Source organism: Saccoglossus kowalevskii, chromosome 11 (assembly GCF_978046115.1).
Source record: "Saccoglossus kowalevskii chromosome 11, keSacKowa6.1, whole genome shotgun sequence".
Taxonomy (NCBI): Eukaryota; Metazoa; Hemichordata; class Enteropneusta; family Harrimaniidae; genus Saccoglossus; species Saccoglossus kowalevskii.
The window spans coordinates 31,026,538-31,053,703 of NC_140651.1; the positions used below are offsets into that span (position 1 = coordinate 31,026,538).

A 27,166-nucleotide genomic window follows, 5' to 3' on the forward strand; every position below is an offset into this window, starting at 1 on the left:
TATATCTATACTGTATATACATTTGTAGCCTACATGTCACTAGCCTACAGTTTGAGATATGGCATAATATCTATACTGTATATAGCCAAGGTCAACAGCCTACAATTTGAGATATGGCATAATATCTATACTGTATGTAGCCTACATGTCACTAGCCTACAGTTTGAGATATGGCATAATATCTATACTGTATATAGCCTAGGTCAACAGCCTACAATTTGATATATGGCATAATATCTATACTGTATGTAGTCTACATGTCACTAGCCTACAATTTGAGATATAACATAATATCTATACTGTATATAGCCTAGGTCAACAACCTACAATTTGATATATGGCATAATATCTATACTGTATATAGCCTACATGTCACCAGCCTACAATTTGAGATATGGCATAATATCTATACTGTATATAGACTATGTCAACAGCCTACAATTTGAGATATAGCATAATATCTTTCTGTATATAGCCTACATGCCACCAGCCAACAATTTGAGATATGGCATAATATCTATACTGTATATAGACTATGTCAACAGCCTACAATTTGAGATATGGCATAATATCTATACTGTATATAGCCTATGTCACCTGCCTACAATTTGAGATATGGCATAATATCTCTACTGTATATAGCCTATGTCGCCTGCCTACAATTTGATATATGGCATAATATCTATACATGTATATATAGCCTACATGTCACTAGCCTACAATTTGATATATGGCATTATATCTACACTGTATATACATTTGTAGCGTACATGTCACGAGCCTACAGTTTGAGATATGGCATAATATCTATACTGTATATAGCCTAGGTCAACAGCCTACAATTTGATATATGGCATAATATCTATACTGTATGTAGTCTACATGTCACTAGCCTACAGTTTGAGATATGACATAATATCTATACTGTATATAGCCTAGGTCAACAGCCTACAATTTGATATATGGCATAATATCTATACTGTATATAGCCTACATGTCACCAGCCTACAATTTGAGATATGGCATAATATCTATACTGTATATAGACTATGTCAACAGCCTACAATTTGAGATATAGCATAATATTTTTCTGTATATAGCCTACATGCCACCAGCCAACAATTTGAGATATGAAATAATATCTATACTGTATATAGACTATGTCAACAGCCTACAATTTGAGATATGGCATAATATCTATACTGTATATAGCCTACATGTCAACAGCCAACAATTTGAGATGTGGCATAATATCTATACTGTATATAACCTACATGTCACCAACCTAAAATTTGAGATATGGAATAATATCTATTCTGTATATAAACTATGTCACCAGCCTACAATTTGAGATATGGCATAATATCTATACTGTATATAGCCTACATGCCACCAGCCTACAGTTTGAGATATGGAATAATATCTATTCTGTATATAGCCTACAATTTGAGATATGGCATAATATCTATACTGTATATATCCTATATCACCAGCCTACAATTTGAGATATGGCATAATATCTATACTGTATATAGCCTAGGTCAACAGCCTACAATTTGATATATGGCATAATATCTATACTGTATATAGCCTACATGTCAACAGCCAACAATTTGAGATGTGGCATAATATCTATACTGTATATAGCCTATATGTCACCAGCCTACAATTTGAGATATGACATAATATCTATACTGTATATAGCCTATATGTCACCAGCCTACAATGTGATATATGGCATAATATCTATACTGTATATAGCCTATGTCATCTGCCTACAATTTGAGATATGGCATAATATCTCTACTGTATATAGCCTATGTCGCCTGCCTACAATTTGATATATGGCATTATATCTATACTGTATATAGCTTATGTCACCTGCCTACAATTTGAGATATGGCATAATATCTCTACTGTATATAGCCTATGTCGCCTGCCTACAATTTAATATATGGCATTATATCTATACTGTATATAGCCTACATGTCAACAGCCTACAATTTGAGATATAGCATAATATCTATACTGTATATAGCCTACATGTCACTAGCCTACAGTTTGAGATATGGCATTATATCTATACTGTATATAGCCTATGTCACCTGCCTACAATTTGAGATATGGCATAATATCTCTACTGTATATAGCCTATGTCGCCTGCCTACAATTTAATATATGGCATTATATCTATACTGTATATAGCCTACATGTCAACAGCCTACAATTTGAGATATAGCATAATATCTATACTGTATATAGCCTACATGTCAACAGCCTACAATTTGAGATATAGCATAATATCTATACTGTATATAGCCTACATGTCACTAGCCTACAATTTGATATATGGCATAATATCTATACTGTATGTAGCCTACATGTCACTAGCCTACAATTTGATTTATGGCGTAATATCTATACTGTATATAGCCTATGTCACCTGCCTACAATTTGAGATATGGCATAATATCTCTACTGTATATAGCCTATGTCGCCTGCCTACAATTTGATATATGGCATAATATCTATACATGTATATATAGCCTACATGTCACTAGCCTACAATTTGATATATGGCATTATATCTATACTGTATATACATTTGTAGCCTACATGTCACTAGCCTACAGTTTGAGATATGGCATAATATCTATACTGTATATAGCCAAGGTCAACAGCCTACAATTTGAGATATGGCATAATATCTATACTGTATGTAGCCTACATGTCACTAGCCTACAGTTTGAGATATGGCATAATATCTATACTGTATATAGCCTAGGTCAACAGCCTACAATTTGATATATGGCATAATATCTATACTGTATGTAGTCTACATGTCACTAGCCTACAATTTGAGATATAACATAATATCTATACTGTATATAGCCTAGGTCAACAACCTACAATTTGATATATGGCATAATATCTATACTGTATATAGCCTACATGTCACCAGCCTACAATTTGAGATATGGCATAATATCTATACTGTATATAGACTATGTCAACAGCCTACAATTTGAGATATAGCATAATATCTTTCTGTATATAGCCTACATGCCACCAGCCAACAATTTGAGATATGGCATAATATCTATACTGTATATAGACTATGTCAACAGCCTACAATTTGAGATATGGCATAATATCTATACTGTATATAGCCTATGTCACCTGCCTACAATTTGAGATATGGCATAATATCTCTACTGTATATAGCCTATGTCGCCTGCCTACAATTTGATATATGGCATAATATCTATACATGTATATATAGCCTACATGTCACTAGCCTACAATTTGATATATGGCATTATATCTACACTGTATATACATTTGTAGCGTACATGTCACGAGCCTACAGTTTGAGATATGGCATAATATCTATACTGTATATAGCCTAGGTCAACAGCCTACAATTTGATATATGGCATAATATCTATACTGTATGTAGTCTACATGTCACTAGCCTACAGTTTGAGATATGACATAATATCTATACTGTATATAGCCTAGGTCAACAGCCTACAATTTGATATATGGCATAATATCTATACTGTATATAGCCTACATGTCACCAGCCTACAATTTGAGATATGGCATAATATCTATACTGTATATAGACTATGTCAACAGCCTACAATTTGAGATATAGCATAATATTTTTCTGTATATAGCCTACATGCCACCAGCCAACAATTTGAGATATGAAATAATATCTATACTGTATATAGACTATGTCAACAGCCTACAATTTGAGATATGGCATAATATCTATACTGTATATAGCCTACATGTCAACAGCCAACAATTTGAGATGTGGCATAATATCTATACTGTATATAACCTACATGTCACCAACCTAAAATTTGAGATATGGAATAATATCTATTCTGTATATAAACTATGTCACCAGCCTACAATTTGAGATATGGCATAATATCTATACTGTATATAGCCTACATGCCACCAGCCTACAGTTTGAGATATGGAATAATATCTATTCTGTATATAGCCTACAATTTGAGATATGGCATAATATCTATACTGTATATATCCTATATCACCAGCCTACAATTTGAGATATGGCATAATATCTATACTGTATATAGCCTAGGTCAACAGCCTACAATTTGATATATGGCATAATATCTATACTGTATATAGCCTATGTCAACAGCCTACAGTTTGATATATGACATAATATCTATACTGTATATAGACTATGTCAACAGCCTACAATTTGAGATATGGCATAATATCTATACTGTATATAGCCTATGTCAAAAGCCTACAATTTGAGATATGGCATAGTATCTATACTGTATATAGCCTATGTCAAAATCCTACAACTTGAGATATGACATAATATCTATACTGTATATAGCCTAGGTCAACAGCCTACAATTTGATATATGGCATAATATCTATACTGTATATAGCCTACATGTCACCAGTCTACAATTTGAGATATGGCATAATATCTATACTGTATATAGCCTACATGTCACCAGCCTACAATTTGAGATATGGCATAATATCTCTACTGTATATAGCCTATGTCGCCTGCCTACAATTTGATATATGGCATTATATCTATACTGTATATAGCCTATGTCACCTGCCTACAATTTGAGATATGGCATAATATCTCTACTGTATATAGCCTATGTCGCCTGCCTACAATTTAATATATGGCATTATATCTATACTGTATATAGCCTACATGTCAACAGCCTACAATTTGAGATATAGCATAATATCTATACTGTATATAGCCTACATGTCACTAGCCTACAGTTTGAGATATGGCATTATATCTATACTGTATATAGCCTATGTCACCTGCCTACAATTTGAGATATGGCATAATATCTCTACTGTATATAGCCTATGTCGCCTGCCTACAATTTAATATATGGCATTATATCTATACTGTATATAGCCTACATGTCAACAGCCTACAATTTGAGATATAGCATAATATCTATACTGTATATAGCCTACATGTCAACAGCCTACAATTTGAGATATAGCATAATATCTATACTGTATATAGCCTACATGTCACTAGCCTACAATTTGATATATGGCATAATATCTATACTGTATGTAGCCTACATGTCACTAGCCTACAATTTGATTTATGGCGTAATATCTATACTGTATATAGCCTATGTCACCTGCCTACAATTTGAGATATGGCATAATATCTCTACTGTATATAGCCTATGTCGCCTGCCTACAATTTGATATATGGCATAATATCTATACATGTATATATAGCCTACATGTCACTAGCCTACAATTTGATATATGGCATTATATCTATACTGTATATACATTTGTAGCCTACATGTCACTAGCCTACAGTTTGAGATATGGCATAATATCTATACTGTATATAGCCAAGGTCAACAGCCTACAATTTGAGATATGGCATAATATCTATACTGTATGTAGCCTACATGTCACTAGCCTACAGTTTGAGATATGGCATAATATCTATACTGTATATAGCCTAGGTCAACAGCCTACAATTTGATATATGGCATAATATCTATACTGTATGTAGTCTACATGTCACTAGCCTACAATTTGAGATATAACATAATATCTATACTGTATATAGCCTAGGTCAACAACCTACAATTTGATATATGGCATAATATCTATACTGTATATAGCCTACATGTCACCAGCCTACAATTTGAGATATGGCATAATATCTATACTGTATATAGACTATGTCGACAGCCTACAATTTGAGATATAGCATAATATCTTTCTGTATATAGCCTACATGCCACCAGCCAACAATTTGAGATATGGCATAATATCTATACTGTATATAGACTATGTCAACAGCCTACAATTTGAGATATGGCATAATATCTATACTGTATATAGCCTATGTCACCTGCCTACAATTTGAGATATGGCATAATATCTCTACTGTATATAGCCTATGTCGCCTGCCTACAATTTGATATATGGCATAATATCTATACATGTATATATAGCCTACATGTCACTAGCCTACAATTTGATATATGGCATTATATCTACACTGTATATACATTTGTAGCGTACATGTCACTAGCCTACAGTTTGAGATATGGCATAATATCTATACTGTATATAGCCTAGGTCAACAGCCTACAATTTGATATATGGCATAATATCTATACTGTATGTAGTCTACATGTCACTAGCCTACAGTTTGAGATATGACATAATATCTATACTGTATATAGCCTAGGTCAACAGCCTACAATTTGATATATGGCATAATATCTATACATGTATATATAGCCTACATGTCACTAGCCTACAATTTGATATATGGCATTATATCTACACTGTATATACATTTGTAGCGTACATGTCACTAGCCTACAGTTTGAGATATGGCATAATATCTATACTGTATATAGCCTAGGTCAACAGCCTACAATTTGATATATGGCATAATATCTATACTGTATGTAGTCTACATGTCACTAGCCTACAGTTTGAGATATGACATAATATCTATACTGTATATAGCCTAGGTCAACAGCCTACAATTTGATATATGGCATAATATCTATACTGTATATAGCCTACATGTCACCAGCCTACAATTTGAGATATGGCATAATATCTATACTGTATATAGACTATGTCAACAGCCTATAATTTGATATATAGCATAATATCTTTCTGTATATAGCCTACATGCCACCAGCCAACAATTTGAGATATGAAATAATATCTATACTGTATATAGACTATGTCAACAGCCTACAATTTGAGATATGGCATAATATCTATACTGTATATAGCCTACATGTCAACAGCCAACAATTTGAGATGTGGCATAATATCTATACTGTATATAACCTACATGTCACCAACCTAAAATTTGAGATATGGAATAATATCTCTTCTGTATATAAACTATGTCACCAGCCTACAATTTGAGATATGGCATAATATCTATACTGTATATAGCCTACATGCCACCAGCCTACAGTTTGAGATATGGAATAATATCTATTCTGTATATAGCCTACAATTTGAGATATGGCATAATATCTATACTGTATATATCCTATATCACCAGCCTACAATTTGAGATATGGCATAATATCTATACTGTATATAGCCTAGGTCAACAGCCTACAATTTGATATATGGCATAATATCTATACTGTATATAGCCTATGTCAACAGCCTACAGTTTGATATATGACATAATATCTATACTGTATATAGACTATGTCAACAGCCTACAATTTGAGATATGGCATAATATCTATACTGTATATAGCCTATGTCAAAAGCCTACAATTTGAGATATGGCATAGTATCTATATTGTATATAGCCTATGTCAAAATCCTACAACTTGAGATATGACATAATATCTATACTGTATATAGCCTAGGTCAACAGCCTACAATTTGATATATGGCATAATATCTATACTGTATATAGCCTACATGTCACCAGCCTACAATTTGAGATATGGCATAATATCTATACTGTATATAGCCTACATGTCACCAGCCTACAATTTGAGATATGGCATAATATCTATACTGTATATAGCCTACATGCCACCTGCCTACAGTTTGAGATATGGAATAATATATATTCTGTATATAGCCTACAATTTGAGATATGGCATAATATCTATACTGTATATATCCTATATCACCAGCCTACAATTTGAGATATGGCATAATATCTATACTGTATATAGCCTATGTCAAAAGCCTACAATTTGAGATATGGCATAGTATCTATACTGTATATAGCCTATATCAACAGCCTACAATTTGAGATATGGCATAATATCTATACTGTATATAGCCTATGTCAAAAGCCTACAATTTGAAATATGGCATAGTATCTATACTGTATATAGCCTATGTCAAAAGCCTACAATTTGAGATATGACATAATATCTATACTGTATATAGCCTAGGTCAACAGCCTACAATTTGATATATGGCATAATATCTATACTGTATCTAGCCTAGGTCAACAGCCTACAATTTGATATATGGCATAATATCTATACTGTATATAGCCTACATGTCACCAGCCTACAATTTGAGATATGGCATAATATCTATACTGTATATAGACTATGTCAACAGCCTACAATTTGAGATATGGCATAATATCTATACTGTATATAGCCTATGTCAAAAGCCTACAATTTGAGATATGGCATAGTATCTATACTGTATATATCCTATATCACCAGCCTACAATTTGAGATATGGCATAATATCTATACTGTATATATCCTATATCGACAGCCTACAATTTGAGATATGGAATAATATCTATACTGTATATAGCCTAGGTCAACAGCCTACAATTTGATATATGGCATAATATCTATACTGTATATAGCCTATGTCAACAGCCTACAGTTTGAGATATGACATAATATCTATACTGTATATAGCTTAGGTCAACAGCCTACAACTTGATATATGGCATAATATCTATACTGTATATAGCCTACATGTCACCAGCCTACAATTTGAGATATGGCATAATATCTATACTGTATATAGCCTAGGTCAACAGCCTACAATTTGATATATGGCATAATATCTATACTGTATATAGCCTACATGTCACCAGCCTACAATTTGAGATATGGCATAATATCTATACTGTATATAGACTATGTCAAAAGCCTACAATTTGAGATATGGCATAGTATCTATACTGTATATAGCCTATGTCAAAAGCCTACAATTTGAGATATGACATAATATCTATACTGTATATAGCCTAGGTCAACAGCCTACAATTTGATATATGGCATAATATCTATACTGTATATAGCCTACATGTCAACAGCCAACAATTTGAGATGTGGCATAATATCTATACTGTATATAACCTACATGTCACCAGCCTAAAATTTGAGATATGGAATAACATCTATTCTGCATATAAACTATGTCACCAGCCTACAATTTGAGATATGGCATAATATCTATACTGTATATAGCCTACATGCCACCAGCCTACAGTTTGAGATATGGAATAATATCTATTCTGCATATAGCCTACAATTTGAGATATGGCATAATATCTATACTGTATATATCCTATATCACCAGCCTACAATTTGATATATGGCATAATATCTATACTGTATATAGCCTATGTCAAAAGCCTACAATTTGAGATATGGCATAGTATCTATACTGTATATAGCCTATGTCAAAAGCCTACAATTTGAGATATGACATAATATCTATACTGTATATAGCCTAGGTCAACAGCCTACAATTTGATATATGGCATAATATCTATACTGTATATAGCCTAGGTCAACAGCCTACAATTTGAGATATGACATAATATCTATACTGTATATAGCCTACATGTCACCAGCCTACAATTTGAGATATGGCATAATATCTATACTGTATATAGACTATGTCAACAGCCTACAATTTGAGATATGGCATAATATCTATACTGTATATAGCCTATGTCAAAAGCCTACAATTTGAGATATGGCATAATATCTATACTGTATATAGCCTACATGTCACCAGCCTACAGTTTGAGATATGACATAATATCTATACTGTATATAGCCTAGGTCAACAGCCTACAACTTGATATATGGCATAATATCTATACTGTATATAGCCTACATGTCACCAGCCTACAATTTGAGATATGGCATAATATCTATACTGTATATAGACTATGTCAACAGCCTACAATTTGAGATATGGCATAATATCTATACTGTATATAGCCTAGGTCAACAGCCTACAATTTGAGATATGGCATAATATCTATACTGTATATAGCCTATGTCAACAGCCTACAATTTGAGATATGGCATAATATCTATACTGTATATAGCCTATGTCAAAAGCCTACAATTTGAGATATGACATAATATCTATACTGTATATAGCCTAGGTCAACAGCCTACAATTTGATATATGGCATAATATCTATACTGTATATAGCCTAGGTCAACAGCCTACAATTTGATATATGGCATAATATCTATACTGTATATAGCCTACATGTCACCAGCCTACAATTTGAGATATGGCATAATATCTATACTGTATATAGACTATGTCAAAAGCCTACAATTTGAGATATGACATAGTATCTATACTGTATATAGCCTATGTCAAAAGCCTACAATTTGAGATATGACATAATATCTATACTGTATATAGCCTAGGTCAACAGCCTACAATTTGATATATGGCATAATATCTATACTGTATATAGCCTACATGTCAACAGCCAACAATTTGAGATGTGGCATAATATCTATACTGTATATAACCTACATGTCACCAGCCTAAAATTTGAGATATGGAATAACATCTATTCTGCATATAAACTATGTCACCAGCCTACAATTTGAGATATGGCATAATATCTATACTGTATATAGCCTACATGCCACCAGCCTACAGTTTGAGATATGGAATAATATCTATTCTGCATATAGCCTACAATTTGAGATATGGCATAATATCTATACTGTATATATCCTATATCACCAGCCTACAATTTGAGATATGGCATAATATCTATACTGTATATAGCCTAGGTCAACAGCCTACAATTTGATATATGGCATAATATCTATACTGTATATAGCCTATGTCAAAAGCCTACAATTTGAGATATGGCATAGTATCTATACTGTATATAGCCTATGTCAAAAGCCTACAATTTGAGATATGACATAATATCTATACTGTATATAGCCTAGGTCAACAGCCTACAATTTGATATATGGCATAATATCTATACTGTATATAGCCTAGGTCAACAGCTTACAATTTGAGATATGACATAATATCTATACTGTATATAGCCTACATGTCACCAGCCTACAATTTGAGATATGGCATAATATCTATACTGTATATAGACTATGTCAACAGCCTACAATTTGAGATATGGCATAATATCTATACTGTATATAGCCTAGGTCAACAGCCTACAATTTGAGATATGGCATAATATCTATACTGTATATAGCCTACATGTCACCAGCCTACAGTTTGAGATATGACATAATATCTATACTGTATATAGCCTAGGTCAACAGCCTACAACTTGATATATGGCATAATATCTATACTGTATATAGCCTACATGTCACCAGCCTACAATTTGAGATATGGCATAATATCTATACTGTATATAGACTATGTCAACAGCCTACAATTTGAGATATGGCATAATATCTATACTGTATATAGCCTAGGTCAACAGCCTACAATTTGAGATATGGCATAATATCTATACTGTATATAGCCTATGTCAACAGCCTACAATTTGAGATATGGCATAATATCTATACTGTATATAGCCTATGTCAAAAGCCTACAATTTGAGATATGACATAATATCTATACTGTATATAGCCTAGGTCAACAGCCTACAATTTGATATATGGCATAATATCTATACTGTATATAGCCTAGGTCAACAGCCTACAATTTGATATATGGCATAATATCTATACTGTATATAGCCTACATGTCACCAGCCTACAATTTGAGATATGGCATAATATCTATACTGTATATAGACTATGTCAAAAGCCTACAATTTGAGATATGACATAGTATCTATACTGTATATAGCCTATGTCAAAAGCCTACAATTTGAGATATGACATAATATCTATACTGTATATAGCCTAGGTCAACAGCCTACAATTTGATATATGGCATAATATCTATACTGTATATAGCCTACATGTCAACAGCCAACAATTTGAGATGTGGCATAATATCTATACTGTATATAACCTACATGTCACCAGCCTAAAATTTGAGATATGGAATAACATCTATTCTGCATATAAACTATGTCACCAGCCTACAATTTGAGATATGGCATAATATCTATACTGTATATAGCCTACATGCCACCAGCCTACAGTTTGAGATATGGAATAATATCTATTCTGCATATAGCCTACAATTTGAGATATGGCATAATATCTATACTGTATATATCCTATATCACCAGCCTACAATTTGAGATATGGCATAATATCTATACTGTATATAGCCTAGGTCAACAGCCTACAATTTGATATATGGCATAATATCTATACTGTATATAGCCTATGTCAAAAGCCTACAATTTGAGATATGGCATAATATCTATACTGTATATAGCCTAGGTCAACAGCCTACAATTTGATATATGGCATAATATCTATACTGTATATAGCCTAGGTCAACAGCCTACAATTTGAGATATGACATAATATCTATACTGTATATAGCCTACATGTCACCAGCCTACAATTTGAGATATGGCATAATATCTATACTGTATATAGACTATGTCAACAGCCTACAATTTGAGATATGGCATAATATCTATACTGTATATAGACTATGTCAACAGCCTACAATTTGAGATATGGCATAATATCTATACTGTATATAGCCTATGTCAAAAGCCTACAATTTGAGATATGGCATAGTATCTATACTGTATATAGCCTATGTCAAAATCCTACAACTTGAGATATGACATAATATCTATACTGTATATAGCCTAGGTCAACAGCCTACAATTTGATATATGGCATAATATCTATACTGTATATAGCCTACATGTCACCAGCCTACAATTTGAGATATGGCATAATATCTATACTGTATATAGCCTACATGTCACCAGCCTACAATTTGAGATATGGCATAATATCTCTACTGTATATAGCCTATGTCGCCTGCCTACAATTTGATATATGGCATTATATCTATACTGTATATAGCCTATGTCACCTGCCTACAATTTGAGATATGGCATAATATCTCTACTGTATATAGCCTAGGTCAACAGCCTACAATTTGATATATGGCATAATATCTATACTGTATATAGCCTACATGTCAACAGCCAACAATTTGAGATGTGGCATAATATCTATACTGTATATAACCTACATGTCACCAGCCTAAAATTTGAGATATGGAATAACATCTATTCTGCATATAAACTATGTCACCAGCCTACAATTTGAGATATGGCATAATATCTATACTGTATATAGCCTACATGCCACCAGCCTACAGTTTGAGATATGGAATAATATCTATTCTGCATATAGCCTACAATTTGAGATATGGCATAATATCTATACTGTATATATCCTATATCACCAGCCTACAATTTGAGATATGGCATAATATCTATACTGTATATAGCCTAGGTCAACAGCCTACAATTTGATATATGGCATAATATCTATACTGTATATAGCCTATGTCAAAAGCCTACAATTTGAGATATGGCATAATATCTATACTGTATATAGCCTAGGTCAACAGCCTACAATTTGATATATGGCATAATATCTATACTGTATATAGCCTAGGTCAACAGCCTACAATTTGAGATATGACATAATATCTATACTGTATATAGCCTACATGTCACCAGCCTACAATTTGAGATATGGCATAATATCTATACTGTATATAGACTATGTCAACAGCCTACAATTTGAGATATGGCATAATATCTATACTGTATATAGCCTATGTCAAAAGCCTACAATTTGAGATATGGCATAGTATCTATACTGTATATATCCTATATCACCAGCCTACAATTTGAGATGTGGCATAATATCTATACTGTATATATCCTATATCGACAGCCTACAATTTGAGATATGGCATAATATCTATACTGTATATAGCCTAGGTCAACAGCCTACAATTTGATATATGGCATAATATCTATACTGTATATAGCCTATGTCAACAGCCTACAGTTTGAGATATGACATAATATCTATACTGTATATAGCCTAGGTCAACAGCCTACAACTTGATATATGGCATAATATCTATACTGTATATAGCCTACATGTCACCAGCCTACAATTTGAGATATAGCATAATATCTATACTGTACATAGACTATGTCAACAGCCTACAATTTGAGATATGGCATAATATCTATACTGTATATAGCCTAGGTCAACAGCCTACAATTTGAGATATGGCATAATATCTATACTGTATATAGCCTATGTCAACAGCCTACAATTTGAGATATGGCATAATATCTATACTGTATATAGCCTATGTCAAAAGCCTACAATTTGAGATATGACATAATATCTATACTGTATATAGCCTAGGTCAACAGCCTACAATTTGATATATGGCGTAATATCTATACTGTATATAGCCTAGGTCAACAGCCTACAATTTGATATATGGCATAATATCTATACTGTATATAGACTATGTCAAAAGCCTACAATTTGAGATATGGCATAGTATCTATACTGTATATAGCCTATGTCAAAAGCCTACAATTTGAGATATGACATAATATCTATACTGTATATAGCCTAGGTCAACAGCCTACAGTTTGAGATATGACATAATATCTATACTGTATATAGCCTAGGTCAACAGCCTACAATTTGATATATGGCATAATATCTATACTGTATATAGACTATGTCAAAAGCCTACAATTTGAGATATGACATAGTATCTATACTGTATATAGCCTATGTCAAAAGCCTACAATTTGAGATATGACATAATATCTATACTGTATATAGCCTAGGTCAACAGCCTACAATTTGATATATGGCATAATATCTATACTGTATATAGCCTACATGTCAACAGCCAACAATTTGAGATGTGGCATAATATCTATACTGTATATAACCTACATGTCACCAGCCTAAAATTTGAGATGTGGAATAATATCTATTCTGTATATAAACTATGTCACCAGCCTACAATGTGAGATATGGCATAATATCTATACTGTATATAGCCTACATGCCACCAGCCTACAGTTTGAGATATGGAATAATATCTATTCTGTATATAGCCTAGGTCAACAGCCTACAATTTGATATATGGCATAATATCTATACTGTATATAGCCTAGGTCAACAGCCTACAATTTGATATATGGCATAATATCTATACTGTATATAGCCTACATGTCACCAGCCTACAATTTGAGATATGGCATAATATCTATACTGTATATAGACTATGTCAAAAGCCTACAATTTGAGATATGGCATAGTATCTATACTGTATATAGCCTATGTCAAAAGCCTACAATTTGAGATATGACATAATATCTATACTGTATATAGCCTAGGTCAACAGCCTACAGTTTGAGATATGACATAATATCTATACTGTATATAGCCTAGGTCAACAGCCTACAATTTGATATATGGCATAATATCTATACTGTATATAGACTATGTCAAAAGCCTACAATTTGAGATATGACATAGTATCTATACTGTATATAGCCTATGTCAAAAGCCTACAATTTGAGATATGACATAATATATCTATACTGTATATAGCCTAGGTCAACAGCCTACAATTTGATATATGGCATAATATCTATACTGTATGTAGTCTACATGTCACTAGCCTACAGTTTGAGATATGACATAATATCTATACTGTATATAGCCTAGGTCAACAGCCTACAATTTGATATATGGCATAATATCTATACTGTATATAGCCTACATGTCACCAGCCTACAATTTGAGATGTGGCATAATATCTATACTGTATATAACCTACATGTCACCAGCCTAAAATTTGAGATATGGAATAATATCTATTCTGTATATAAACTATGTCACCAGCCTACAATTTGAGATATGGCGTAATATCTATACTGTATATAGCCTACATGCCACCAGCCTACAGTTTGAGATATGGAATAATATCTATTCTGTATATAGCCTACAATTTGAGATATGGCATAATATCTATACTGTATATATCCTATATCACCAGCCTACAATTTGAGATATGGCATAATATCTATACTGTATATAGCCTAGGTCAACAGCCTACAATTTGATATATGGCATAATATCTATACTGTATATAGCCTATGTCAACAGCCTACAGTTTGATATATGGCATAATATCTATACTGTATATAGCCTAGGTCAACAGCCTACAATTTGATATATAGCATAATATCTTTCTGTATATAGCCTACATGCCACCAGCCAACAATTTGAGATATGGCATAATATCTATACTGTATAAATACTATGTCAACAGCCTACAGTTTGAGATATGACATAATATCTATACTGTATATAGCCTAGGTCAACAGCCTACAATTTGATATATGGCATAATATCTATACTGTATATAGCCTACATGTCACCAGCCTACAATTTGAGATATGGCATAATATCTATACTGTATATAGACTATGTCAACAGCCTACAATTTGAGATATGGCATAATATCTATACTGTATATAGCCTACATGTCACCAGCCTACAATTTGAGATATGGCATAATATCTATACTGTATATAGACTATGTCAACAGCCTACAATTTGAGATATGGCATAATATCTATACTGTATATAGCCTATGTCAAAAGCCTACAATTTGAGATATGGCATAGTATCTATACTGTATATAGCCTATGTCAAAAGCCTACAATTTGAGATATGACATAATATCTATACTGTATATAGCCTAGGTCAACAGCCTACAATTTGATATATGGCATAATATCTATACTGTATATAGCCTACATGTCAAAAGCCTACAATTTGAGATATGGCATAGTATCTATACTGTATATAGCCTACATAGCATACATTAAAATGTCTTAAAATGAAGAATCCTTGAGATAACAGTGGAAAAACAGAAAATTAGGTATAATATAAATAATATAAAAGAGAAATTACTTTAAATATCAACTGATAACAAGAACACCATCTTATATGTAAATACTTTAACCTGTATCGCACTACAATGAACCTACATCAGTTATTACATCTATGAATCAGAACTTTCACTTTTTCATGTGATACAACTGTCGTGTTAACCAGTAAATGGACAATACTCACTTTCCTCTTTTTTCTCTTCCAACTTCTTTTTCTTCTTTTTCGTCAAGGCATCCCTGGTGGATAATACTGCAAAATACAAATGACAAGTAGGTAACATGTTAAGGAGTACACTGGGCAAGTATGTACAATCATGTGACTTGCTTGTGAAAATGTAACTATGGTGATGTATGTAATGATGTCTTATCTAAAGTCACATAGAATAGCCAGATATTCCACATATCATGCATAAAGCATATTTATATTTATTTTAACCCAAAACTAATCTGGGTCTGTACATGGTTCTAAAAATCTATGGATATAAACTTTCATTAAAATGTGATAATTAGTACTTGAGATATCAATTGAAAACATGAAAATTGACTAATAATTATGCAATTAGTTAATTATTATGTCTGTCCATTGATCCAGTGCACCAATGTACATGTACCAAGTTTTATAGAAATCTGACGAAAGGTTCTACTGATAACTATGGAACAGTAATACATACATATATACATACATACATATACACACAGACAAAGTAACCGCAAAGACTCTCACTGTGTGCATTAAACAAGGAATCAGAAATTCAACCATGTAATTATTAAATTCCATAACTTGACTGGTTGTTTCATCAAATATTTGCCTATTTTTTTTATATGTTTTTAAAGGGGTAAATAGCACTATTAAAAATGAGTACTGAAAATGGTGTAACAGTTTTCATGGTAACAGATGAAATGTAATTTATCTATTTGGACAATGAATCTGAAAGCCCTTTCTATGAAAATGTTGTTTTCTGACAACAAATAATGTACCATGCATGTATGTCATTGTTTTCATAATAACTGATTTTTACTCTGACCAATGAAAATATTTACTCTAAAACATTTTTCACAACAGAAATGAAACATTGATATTTAATGTTTTGACTGTCATAGGAGAAACATATCACCAAAACAATTGAAAATCACCTTTTTTCTCCTCCTCCTCCCTCTTCCACTCCTTTGCAACAACACTCCCAAATGTTTCTATTTATACAATATAAAAAACATCAATATTACTTTCAATAGTATAAAAAGTTCCAGCAGGAAATAAATTAAAGGTTACACTCAAAGTGAATTCTAAGAGCATTAGTTAGGTATTGAGACTATTATTTGATAGTATAAATGGCATTGCAAAAAAAATTTAAAAATTATAATATGAGATTTGTATATCAAGTATGTCCAATAGGCCATAGAAAAAAATTCATTAAAACAAAATGGCAGCCATTTTTAATCTGATCTTTAAAAAAAACAAAATGACATGCACCCTCCACAATTACAAGCCGGTATGACTGTTGCCATTGTAGAATATGACATGAACGGTTTATAACTAAAACAGGGTTCTGTATACAAAGTTTGCAAAAAACATTCAGTCTTTAGAAATCACTTTACTTTATTACTAGGGCGTAGTCTGCTATTATATTTATTATTTGCAATCGTTTCGCAATAGTATTTTCTAGATTGAATGCAGCATTTATAGTTCATTTAAAGTTACGATGGGATTACACTGATACAGAGTAAAAATGTTGGCATAACGTAGCCAAAATAAAAATCATGCTAACAAGACTGGTAAGAGGTAATACATTTGCTGCAAAAGTATTCAAAAGTTTTTTTTCTAATTAGTGATGGTACGACCTGCCTATCAAGTACAAAATCAGCCAGGCTAAAAAAAATCACAGAGGAGTTAAAATGTCGTTGCTGTTGAAAAGTTACCCCAACATTGAGGTCAAATTTCTTGGTATGAAAATAGACATCAAAAAAACAAATATAAATTTTGTGCCCACACTCAATCTTAGTAGAATGAGCAAGGTCTGTGCTTTTTAATCTGAGAATTGTGGGATGAGATACATTTGGCACAAAGGTAGTTTTTTGTCTATTGCCATGGAAACGGCGGGCCAGAATTTGTTTTCAGATTTTACAACCTAACTAGAGTGAAGGCGTGACTTGCCTACCAGGTTTGAACAAAATAGGCCCAGCCAAAAAAATCACAGCAGTATTAATACGTGCAAAACACTGGGAATCAAACAGACACACACACACACACGTGAAGTGATTTTAAGGGCAATCCTAACAGAACGTGTCGCCAACAGTCAAGGTAAGTATGAAGTCTGAATGAAATCTGTTGAAACATGATCAAAATTTGGTTCGGGAATAGCAGAAATGCTTTATTTTTTGCCAATAAAATGGCATCCATTCATTCAACCACTTTGAATTAAATATACATTACACATATCCAAGATGTATTAAAGAAACAGAAACTATTGCCTCAATGAATAACAAAATACTCACCATATACATCGTCCTCATCAGCACTGCTGAAACAAACAGATTACTTGTATATTATGATTTGACAAACCACTAATTAATACAACACAATATGTGTGGTAGGATTTTTCTATTATTACAAAATCTTTGAGATTTAAAAATATAAAAATTTATATTAGATTATTAAAAAATTTGATCATTAAAATATTTTCACATTTTGAACCTATGAACTGATTTGAATATTGCTTGTAATTTTTTATCAAAAGGTTTGTCAATTTATATCAACATTTCATGTGGTGAAGAGCAGACTGTACAAAATCATTTAGTAGATGCCAACAAATGACATTGGTGCTTAGTGTGTTGTCACAGCAACTAATCTACTGTCTGCAAGATTTAGTTTTTTAAAAATATTAAAACATCTTTAAAAACCCGAGTTTTTTTAAGTAAACAAAATGAGCAAATTTTGTCACTAAATTAGCTTTATACAATTATTGCAAGATATATAAATTATTTCAATTCTCATAAAAAGTTTCTTTTGTCTGGGAAATAATATGCAAAATACACATATATCACATTCCTAATAAGACAAAGACTTCATTCTGATAATCTTTGTTTTGTTACCTTGAAATCAACTCATCTACGGATTCACCATAATTGTCCTCTTCAAAGCCTAGTAGAGAATATATAAATTTAAACAGCGTTAACTGTATATGACAAATACAGAAAAAGGTGAAAATTACAGAGAGTGAGGTAAACACTAGAGAGTGATGTGAACACTACAAAGAGAGTGAGGTGAATACTACAATGAGAGTGAGGTAAACTTTAAAGAGAGAGTGAGATAAACACTACAGGGAGTGAGGTAAACACTACAGTGAGGTGAACACTACAGAGAGAGCGAGATGTACAATACAGAGAGAGTGAAATGAACACTACAGAGTGTGGTGTACAATACAGAGAGTGAGGTGAACACTACAGAGAGAGTGAGGTAAACACTACAGAGAGTGAGGTAAACACCACAGAGAGATTGAGGTGAACACTACAGAGAGAGTGAGGTGAACACTACAGAGAGTGAGGTGAACACTACAGAGAGAGTGAGGTGAACACTACAGAGATTGAGGTGAACACTACAGAGAGAGTGAGGTGAACACTACAGAGAGTGTGGGGTAAACACTACAGAGAGTGTGAGGTAAACACTAAAGAGTGAGGTAAACACAACAGAGAGTGAGATGAACACTACAGAGAGAGTAAGGTGAACACTACAGAGAGAGTTAGGTAAACACTACAGAGAGAGTGAGGTGAACACTACAGAGAGAGTGAGGTAAACACTACGGATACAGTGAGGTAAACACTGCAGAGAGTGAGGTGAACACTACAGAAAGAGTAAGGTGAATACTACAGAGAGTGAGGTAAACATGACAGAGAAAGTGAGGTGAACACTACAGAGAGTGAATAAAACACTATTGAGAGTGGGTGAACCCGAGAGAGTGAGGTGTACAATACACAGAGAGTGAGGTGAACACTACAGAGAGAGTGAGATGAACACTACAGAGAGAGTGAGATAAACACTACAGAGAGAGTGAGGTGAACACTGCAGAGAGAGTGAGGTGAACACTGCAGAGAGAGTGGGGTAAACACTACAGAGAGTGTGAGGTAAACACTACAGAGAGTGTGAGGTAAACACTACAGAGAGTGGGGTAAACATTACAGAGAGAGTGAGGTAAACACTACAGAGAGTGAGGTGAACACTACAGAGAGAGTGAGGTAAACACTACAGAGAGTGAGGTGAACACTACAAAGAGAGTGAGGTAAACACTACAGAGAGTGAGGTGAACACTACAGAGAGTGAGGTGAACACTACAGAGATAGTGAGGTGAACACTACAGAGAGAGTGAGGTAAACATTACAGAGAGAGTGAGGTAAACATTACAGAGAGAGTGAGGTAAACACTACAGAGAGTGGGGTGAACACTACAAAGAGAGTGAGGTGAACACTACAGAGAGAGTGAGGTAAACACTACAGAGAGTGAGGTGAACACTACAGAGAGTGAGGTAAACATTACAGAGAGAGTGGGGTAAACACTACAGAGAGAGTGAGGTAAACACTACAGAGAGAGTGAGGTAAACACTACAGAGAGTGAGGTGAACACTACAGAGAGTGAGGTGAACACTACATAAAGTGAGGTGAACACTACAGAGATAGTGTGGTGAACACTACAGAGAGAGTGAGGTAAACATTACAGAGAGTGAGGTAAACACTACAGAGAGTGAGGTAAACATTACAGAGAGAGTGAGGTAAACACTACAGAGAGTGAGGTGAACACTACAGAGAGAGTGAGGTGAACACTACAGAGAGAGTGAGGTGAACACTACAGAGAGTGAGGTGAACACTACATAGATAGTGAGGTGAACACTACAGAGAGAGTGAGGTAAACATTACAGAGAGTGAAGTAAACACTACAGAGAGTGAGGTAAACATTACAGAGAGTGAGGTAAACACTACAGAGAGTGAGGTGAACACTACAGAGAGAGTGAGGTAAACACTACAGAGAGTGAGGTGAACACTACAAATAGAGTGAGGTGAACACTACAGAGAGTGAGGTAAACACTACAGAGAGTGAGGTGAACACTACAGAGAGTGAGGTAAACATTACAGAGAGAGTGGGGTAAACACTACAGAGAGTGAGGTAAACATTACAGAGAGAGTGAGGTAAACACTACAGAGAGTGAGGTAAACATTACAGAGAGAGTGAGGTAAACACTACAGAGAGTGAGGTGAACACTACAAAGAGAGTGAGGTAAACACTACAGAGAGTGAGGTGAACACTACAAAGAGAGTGAGGTGAACACTACAGAGAGAGTGAGGTAAACACTACAGAGAGAGTGAGGTAAACACTACAGAGAGTGAGGTGAACACTACAGAGAGTGAGGTGAACACTACATAAAGTGAGGTGAACACTACAGAGATAGTGTGGTGAACACTACAGAGAGAGTGAGGTAAACATTACAGAGAGTGAGGTAAACACTACAGAGAGTGAGGTAAACATTACAGAGAGAGTGAGGTAAACACTACAGAGAGTGAGGTGAACACTACAGAGATAGTGAGGTGAACACTACAGAGAGAGTGAGGTGAACACTACAGAGAGAGTGAGGTAAACATTACAGAGAGTGAGGTAAACACTACAGAGAGTGAGGTAAACATTACAGAGAGAGTGAGGTAAACACTACAGAGAGTGAGATGAACACTACAGAGAGAGAGTGAGGTGAACACTACAGAGAGTGAGGTAAACATTACAGAGAGAGTGAGGTAAACACTACAGAGAGTAAGGTGAACACTACAAAGAGAGTGAGGTAAACACTACAGAGAGAGTGAGGTAAACACTACAGAGAGTGAGGTGAACACTACAGAGAAAGGAACTCTTGAACATGCGAGAAAAGTGAACACTACAAACTGAGGAAAATGAACAATACTGCCATCATGATGTACAATACTGTCATGCAGTGAAGTAAAAGGAACAGTTTACTCACTTAGATCTAAAGATATATTTTTTAACTTCTGAGTATCAGGCAATACCACTGTTTCATCATGTCTGTATTAAGATACATTCAAGGACAGAAATGAGAAAGAACAAAATCAATGGAACAAACAAATCATGTATAGCCTCAAAGAACTCCCATTTGCAGAGGGGTTTAGGAATAAATAAATGTTAAAATTAAATCTATCAAACACGAACCATGTCAGCTAATATAGTCAATTATATTAATCAGAAATAATCATACAGTAACATACGCACATCAGTACTGTAAATTCTTCATTACTTGCTGCTAGGTTCTTTCATGATTTGAAGATTTTATGGAACACGACTCTCACATGACACATGTGTGGTATGATTTATCCCTTGCCAAAATAGCAGTTGACAATATCACATCATAATTATTCATGTTGCTATGACTACTCACTCATCACTCACTCACCTGCGTTCATAACAAGCACCAATTGGGATATCTGAAAATATAATAAATATAATTTTTCAATTTCCAAAGCTAAATATCATTGATAAGTCTGTAAACATCATTACAGTTAGTTAATTTTATATTCAATGTGCATGTTGTACAAAATGTACTAACATCACTGCATCTGGCATTAGTTTTGTAAACTACTACCAGATAAGCAGAACATATTCAAACACATGACGGGTAAATAATTTGCATTCACTGAAATTCTAAATCGTGATAGATATATGCACGCCATTTGTAAAAGTCTGGTGGATGAACATGGGTAAGTATGAAGTCTGAATGAAATCTGTTGAAACATGATCAAAATTTGGTTCGGGAATAGCAGAAATGCTTTATTTTTTGCCAATAAAATGGCATCCATTCATTCAACCACTTTGAATTAAATATACATTACACATATCCAAGATGTATTAAAGAAACAGAAACTATTGCCTCAATGAATAACAAAATACTCACCATATACATCGTCCTCATCAGCACTGCTGAAACAAACAGATTACTTGTATGTTATGATTTGACAAACCACTAATTAATACAACACAATATGTGTGGTAGGATTTTTCTATTATTACAAAATCTTTGAGATTTAAAAATATAAAAATTTATATTAGATTATTAAAAAATTTGATCATTAAAATATTTTCACATTTTGAACCTATGAACTGATTTGAATATTGCTTGTAATTTTTTATCAAAAGGTTTGTCAATTTATATCAACATTTCATGTGGTGAAGAGCAGACTGTACAAAATCATTTAGTAGATGCCAACAAATGACATTGGTGCTTAGTGTGTTGTCACAGCAACTAATCTACTGTCTGCAAGATTTAGTTTTTTAAAAATATTAAAACATCTTTAAAAACCCGAGTTTTTTTAAGTAAACAAAATGAGCAAATTTTGTCACTAAATTAGCTTTATACAATTATTGCAAGATATATAAATTATTTCAATTCTCATAAAAAGTTTCTTTTGTCTGGGAAATAATATGCAAAATACACATATATCACATTCCTAATAAGACAAAGACTTCATTCTGATAATCTTTGTTTTGTTACCTTGAAATCAACTCATCTACGGATTCACCATAATTGTCCTCTTCAAAGCCTAGTAGAGAATATATAAATTTAAACAGCGTTAACTGTATATAACAAATACAGAAAAAGGTGAAAATTACAGAGAGTGAGGTAAACACTAGAGAGTGATGTGAACACTACAAAGAGAGTGAGGTGAATACTACAATGAGAGTGAGGTAAACTTTAAAGAGAGAGTGAGATAAACACTACAGGGAGTGAGGTAAACATCGCAGAGAGATTGAGGTGAACACTACAGAGAGAGAGTGAGGTAAACACTAAACAGAGAGTGAGGTGAACACTACAGAGAGAGTGAGGTAAACACTACAGTGAGGTAAACACTACAGAGAGAGCGAGATGTACAATACAGAGAGAGTGAAATGAACACTACAGAGTGTGGTGTACAATACAGAGAGTGAGGTGAACACTACAGAGAGAGTGAGGTAAACACTACAGAGAGTGAGGTAAACACCACAGAGAGATTGAGGTGAACACTACAGAGAGAGTGAGGTGAACATTACAGAGAGTGAGGTGAACACTAAAGAGAGAGTGAGGTGAACACTACAGAGATTGAGGTGAACACTACAGAGAGAGTGAGGTGAACACTACAGAGAGTGTGAGGTAAACACTACAGAGAGTGTGAGGTAAACACTAAAGAGTGAAGTAAACACAACAGAGAGTGAGATGAACACTACAGAGAGAGTAAGGTGAACACTACAGAGAGAGTTAGGTAAACACTACAGAGAGAGTGAGGTGAACACTACAGAGAGAGTGAGGTAAACACTATGGATACAGTGAGGTAAACACTGCAGAGAGTGAGGTGAACACTACAGAAAGAGTAAGGTGAATACTACAGAGAGTGAGGTAAACATGACAGAGAAAGTGAGGTGAACACTACAGAGAGTGAATAAAACACTATTGAGAGTGGGTGAACCCGAGAGAGTGAGGTGTACAATACACAGAGAGTGAGGTGAACACTACAGAGAGAGTGAGGTGAACACTACAGAGAGAGTGAGATGAACACTGCAGAGAGAGTGAGATAAACACTACAGAGAGAGTGGGGTAAACACTACAGAGAGTGTGAGGTAAACACTACAGAGAGTGGGGTAAACATTACAGAGAGAGTGAGGTAAACACTACAGAGAGTGAGGTGAACACTACAGAGAGAGTGAGGTAAACACTACAGAGAGTGAGGTGAACACTACAAAGAGAGTGAGGTAAACACTACAGAGAGTGAGGTGAACACTACAGAGAGTGAGGTGAACACTACAGAGATAGTGAGGTGAACACTACAGAGAGAGTGAGGTGAACACTACAGAGAGAGTGAGGTAAACATTACAGAGAGAGTGAGGTAAACACTACAGAGAGTGAGGTGAACACTACAGAGAGAGTGAGGTGAACACTACAGAGAGTGAGGTGAACACTACAGAGATAGTGAGGTGAACACTACAGAGAGAGTGAGGTAAACATTACAGAGAGAGTGAGGTAAACACTACAGAGAGTGAGGTAAACATTACAGAGAGTGAGGTAAACACTACAGAGAGTGAGGTGAACACTACAGAGAGAGTGAGGTAAACACTACAGAGAGTGAGGTAAACACTACAGAGAGTGAGGTGAACACTACAGAGAGAGTGAGGTAAACACTACAGAGAGTGAGGTGAACACTACAAAGAGAGTGAGGTGAACACTACAGAGAGTGAGGTAAACATTACAGAGAGAGTGGGGTAAACACTACAGAGAGTGAGGTAAACATTACAGAGAGAGTGAGGTAAACACTACAGAGAGTGAGGTAAACATTACAGAGAGAGTGAGGTAAACACTACAGAGAGTGGGGTGAACACTACAAAGAGAGTGAGGTAAACACTACAGAGAGTGAGGTGAACACTACAAAGAGAGTGAGGTGAACACTACAGAGAGAGTGAGGTGAACACTACAGAGAGAGTGAGGTAAACACTACAGAGAGTGAGGTGAACACTACAGAGAGTGAGGTGAACACTACATAAAGTGAGGTGAACACTACAGAGATAGTGTGGTGAACACTACAGAGAGAGTGAGGTAAACATTACAGAGAGTGAGGTAAACACTACAGAGAGTGAGGTAAACATTACAGAGAGAGTGAGGTAAACACTACAGAGAGTGAGGTGAACACTACAGAGATAGTGAGGTGAACACTACAGAGAGAGTGAGGTAAACATTACAGAGAGTGAGGTAAACACTACAGAGAGTGAGGTAAACATTACAGAGAGAGTGAGGTAAACACTACAGAGAGTGAGATGAACACTACAGAGAGAGTGAGGTGAACACTACAGAGAGTGAGGTAAACACTACAGAGAGTGAGGTGAACACTACAGAGAGTGAGGTAAACATTACAGAGAGAGTGAGGTAAACACTACAGAGAGTGAGGTGAACACTACAAAGAGAGTGAGGTAAACACTACAGAGAGAGTGAGGTAAACACTACAGAGAGTGAGGTGAACACTACAGAGAAAGGAACTCTTGAACATGCGAGAAAAGTGAACACTACAAACTGAGGAAAATGAACAATACTGCCATCATGATGTACAATACTGTCATGCAGTGAAGTAAAAGGAACAGTTTACTCACTTAGATCTAAAGATATATTTTTTAACTTCTGAGTATCAGGCAATACCACTGTTTCATCATGTCTGTATTAAGATACATTCAAGGACAGAAATGAGAAAGAACAAAATCAATGGAACAAACAAATCATGTATAGCCTCAAAGAACTCCCATTTGCAGAGGGGTTTAGGAATAAATAAATGTTAAAATTAAATCTATCAAACACGAACCATGTCAGCTAATATAGTCAATTATATTAATCAGAAATAATCATA

At 34.3% G+C, this 27,166-nt stretch overlaps 1 protein-coding gene across 1 annotated transcript in view; it reads right to left on the reverse strand.

Moving 5' to 3' along the window:
- Positions 1 to 27,166, reverse strand: part of LOC100373327 (protein mono-ADP-ribosyltransferase PARP4-like) — a 209,758-nt gene that overhangs the window by 118,984 nt on the left and 63,608 nt on the right. The window contains exons 38-46 of the mRNA XM_085505344.1: positions 26,916 to 26,977; positions 24,298 to 24,346; positions 23,701 to 23,726; positions 23,203 to 23,233; positions 22,756 to 22,817; positions 19,853 to 19,901; positions 19,256 to 19,281; positions 17,897 to 17,953; positions 16,947 to 17,012 (exon numbers count right to left, since the gene is read on the reverse strand). Coding sequence (XP_085361470.1) covers positions 16,947 to 17,012; positions 17,897 to 17,953; positions 19,256 to 19,281; positions 19,853 to 19,901; positions 22,756 to 22,817; positions 23,203 to 23,233; positions 23,701 to 23,726; positions 24,298 to 24,346; positions 26,916 to 26,977 — 428 coding nt within the window. The remainder of the gene's footprint in view (positions 1 to 16,946; positions 17,013 to 17,896; positions 17,954 to 19,255; positions 19,282 to 19,852; positions 19,902 to 22,755; positions 22,818 to 23,202; positions 23,234 to 23,700; positions 23,727 to 24,297; positions 24,347 to 26,915; positions 26,978 to 27,166) is intronic.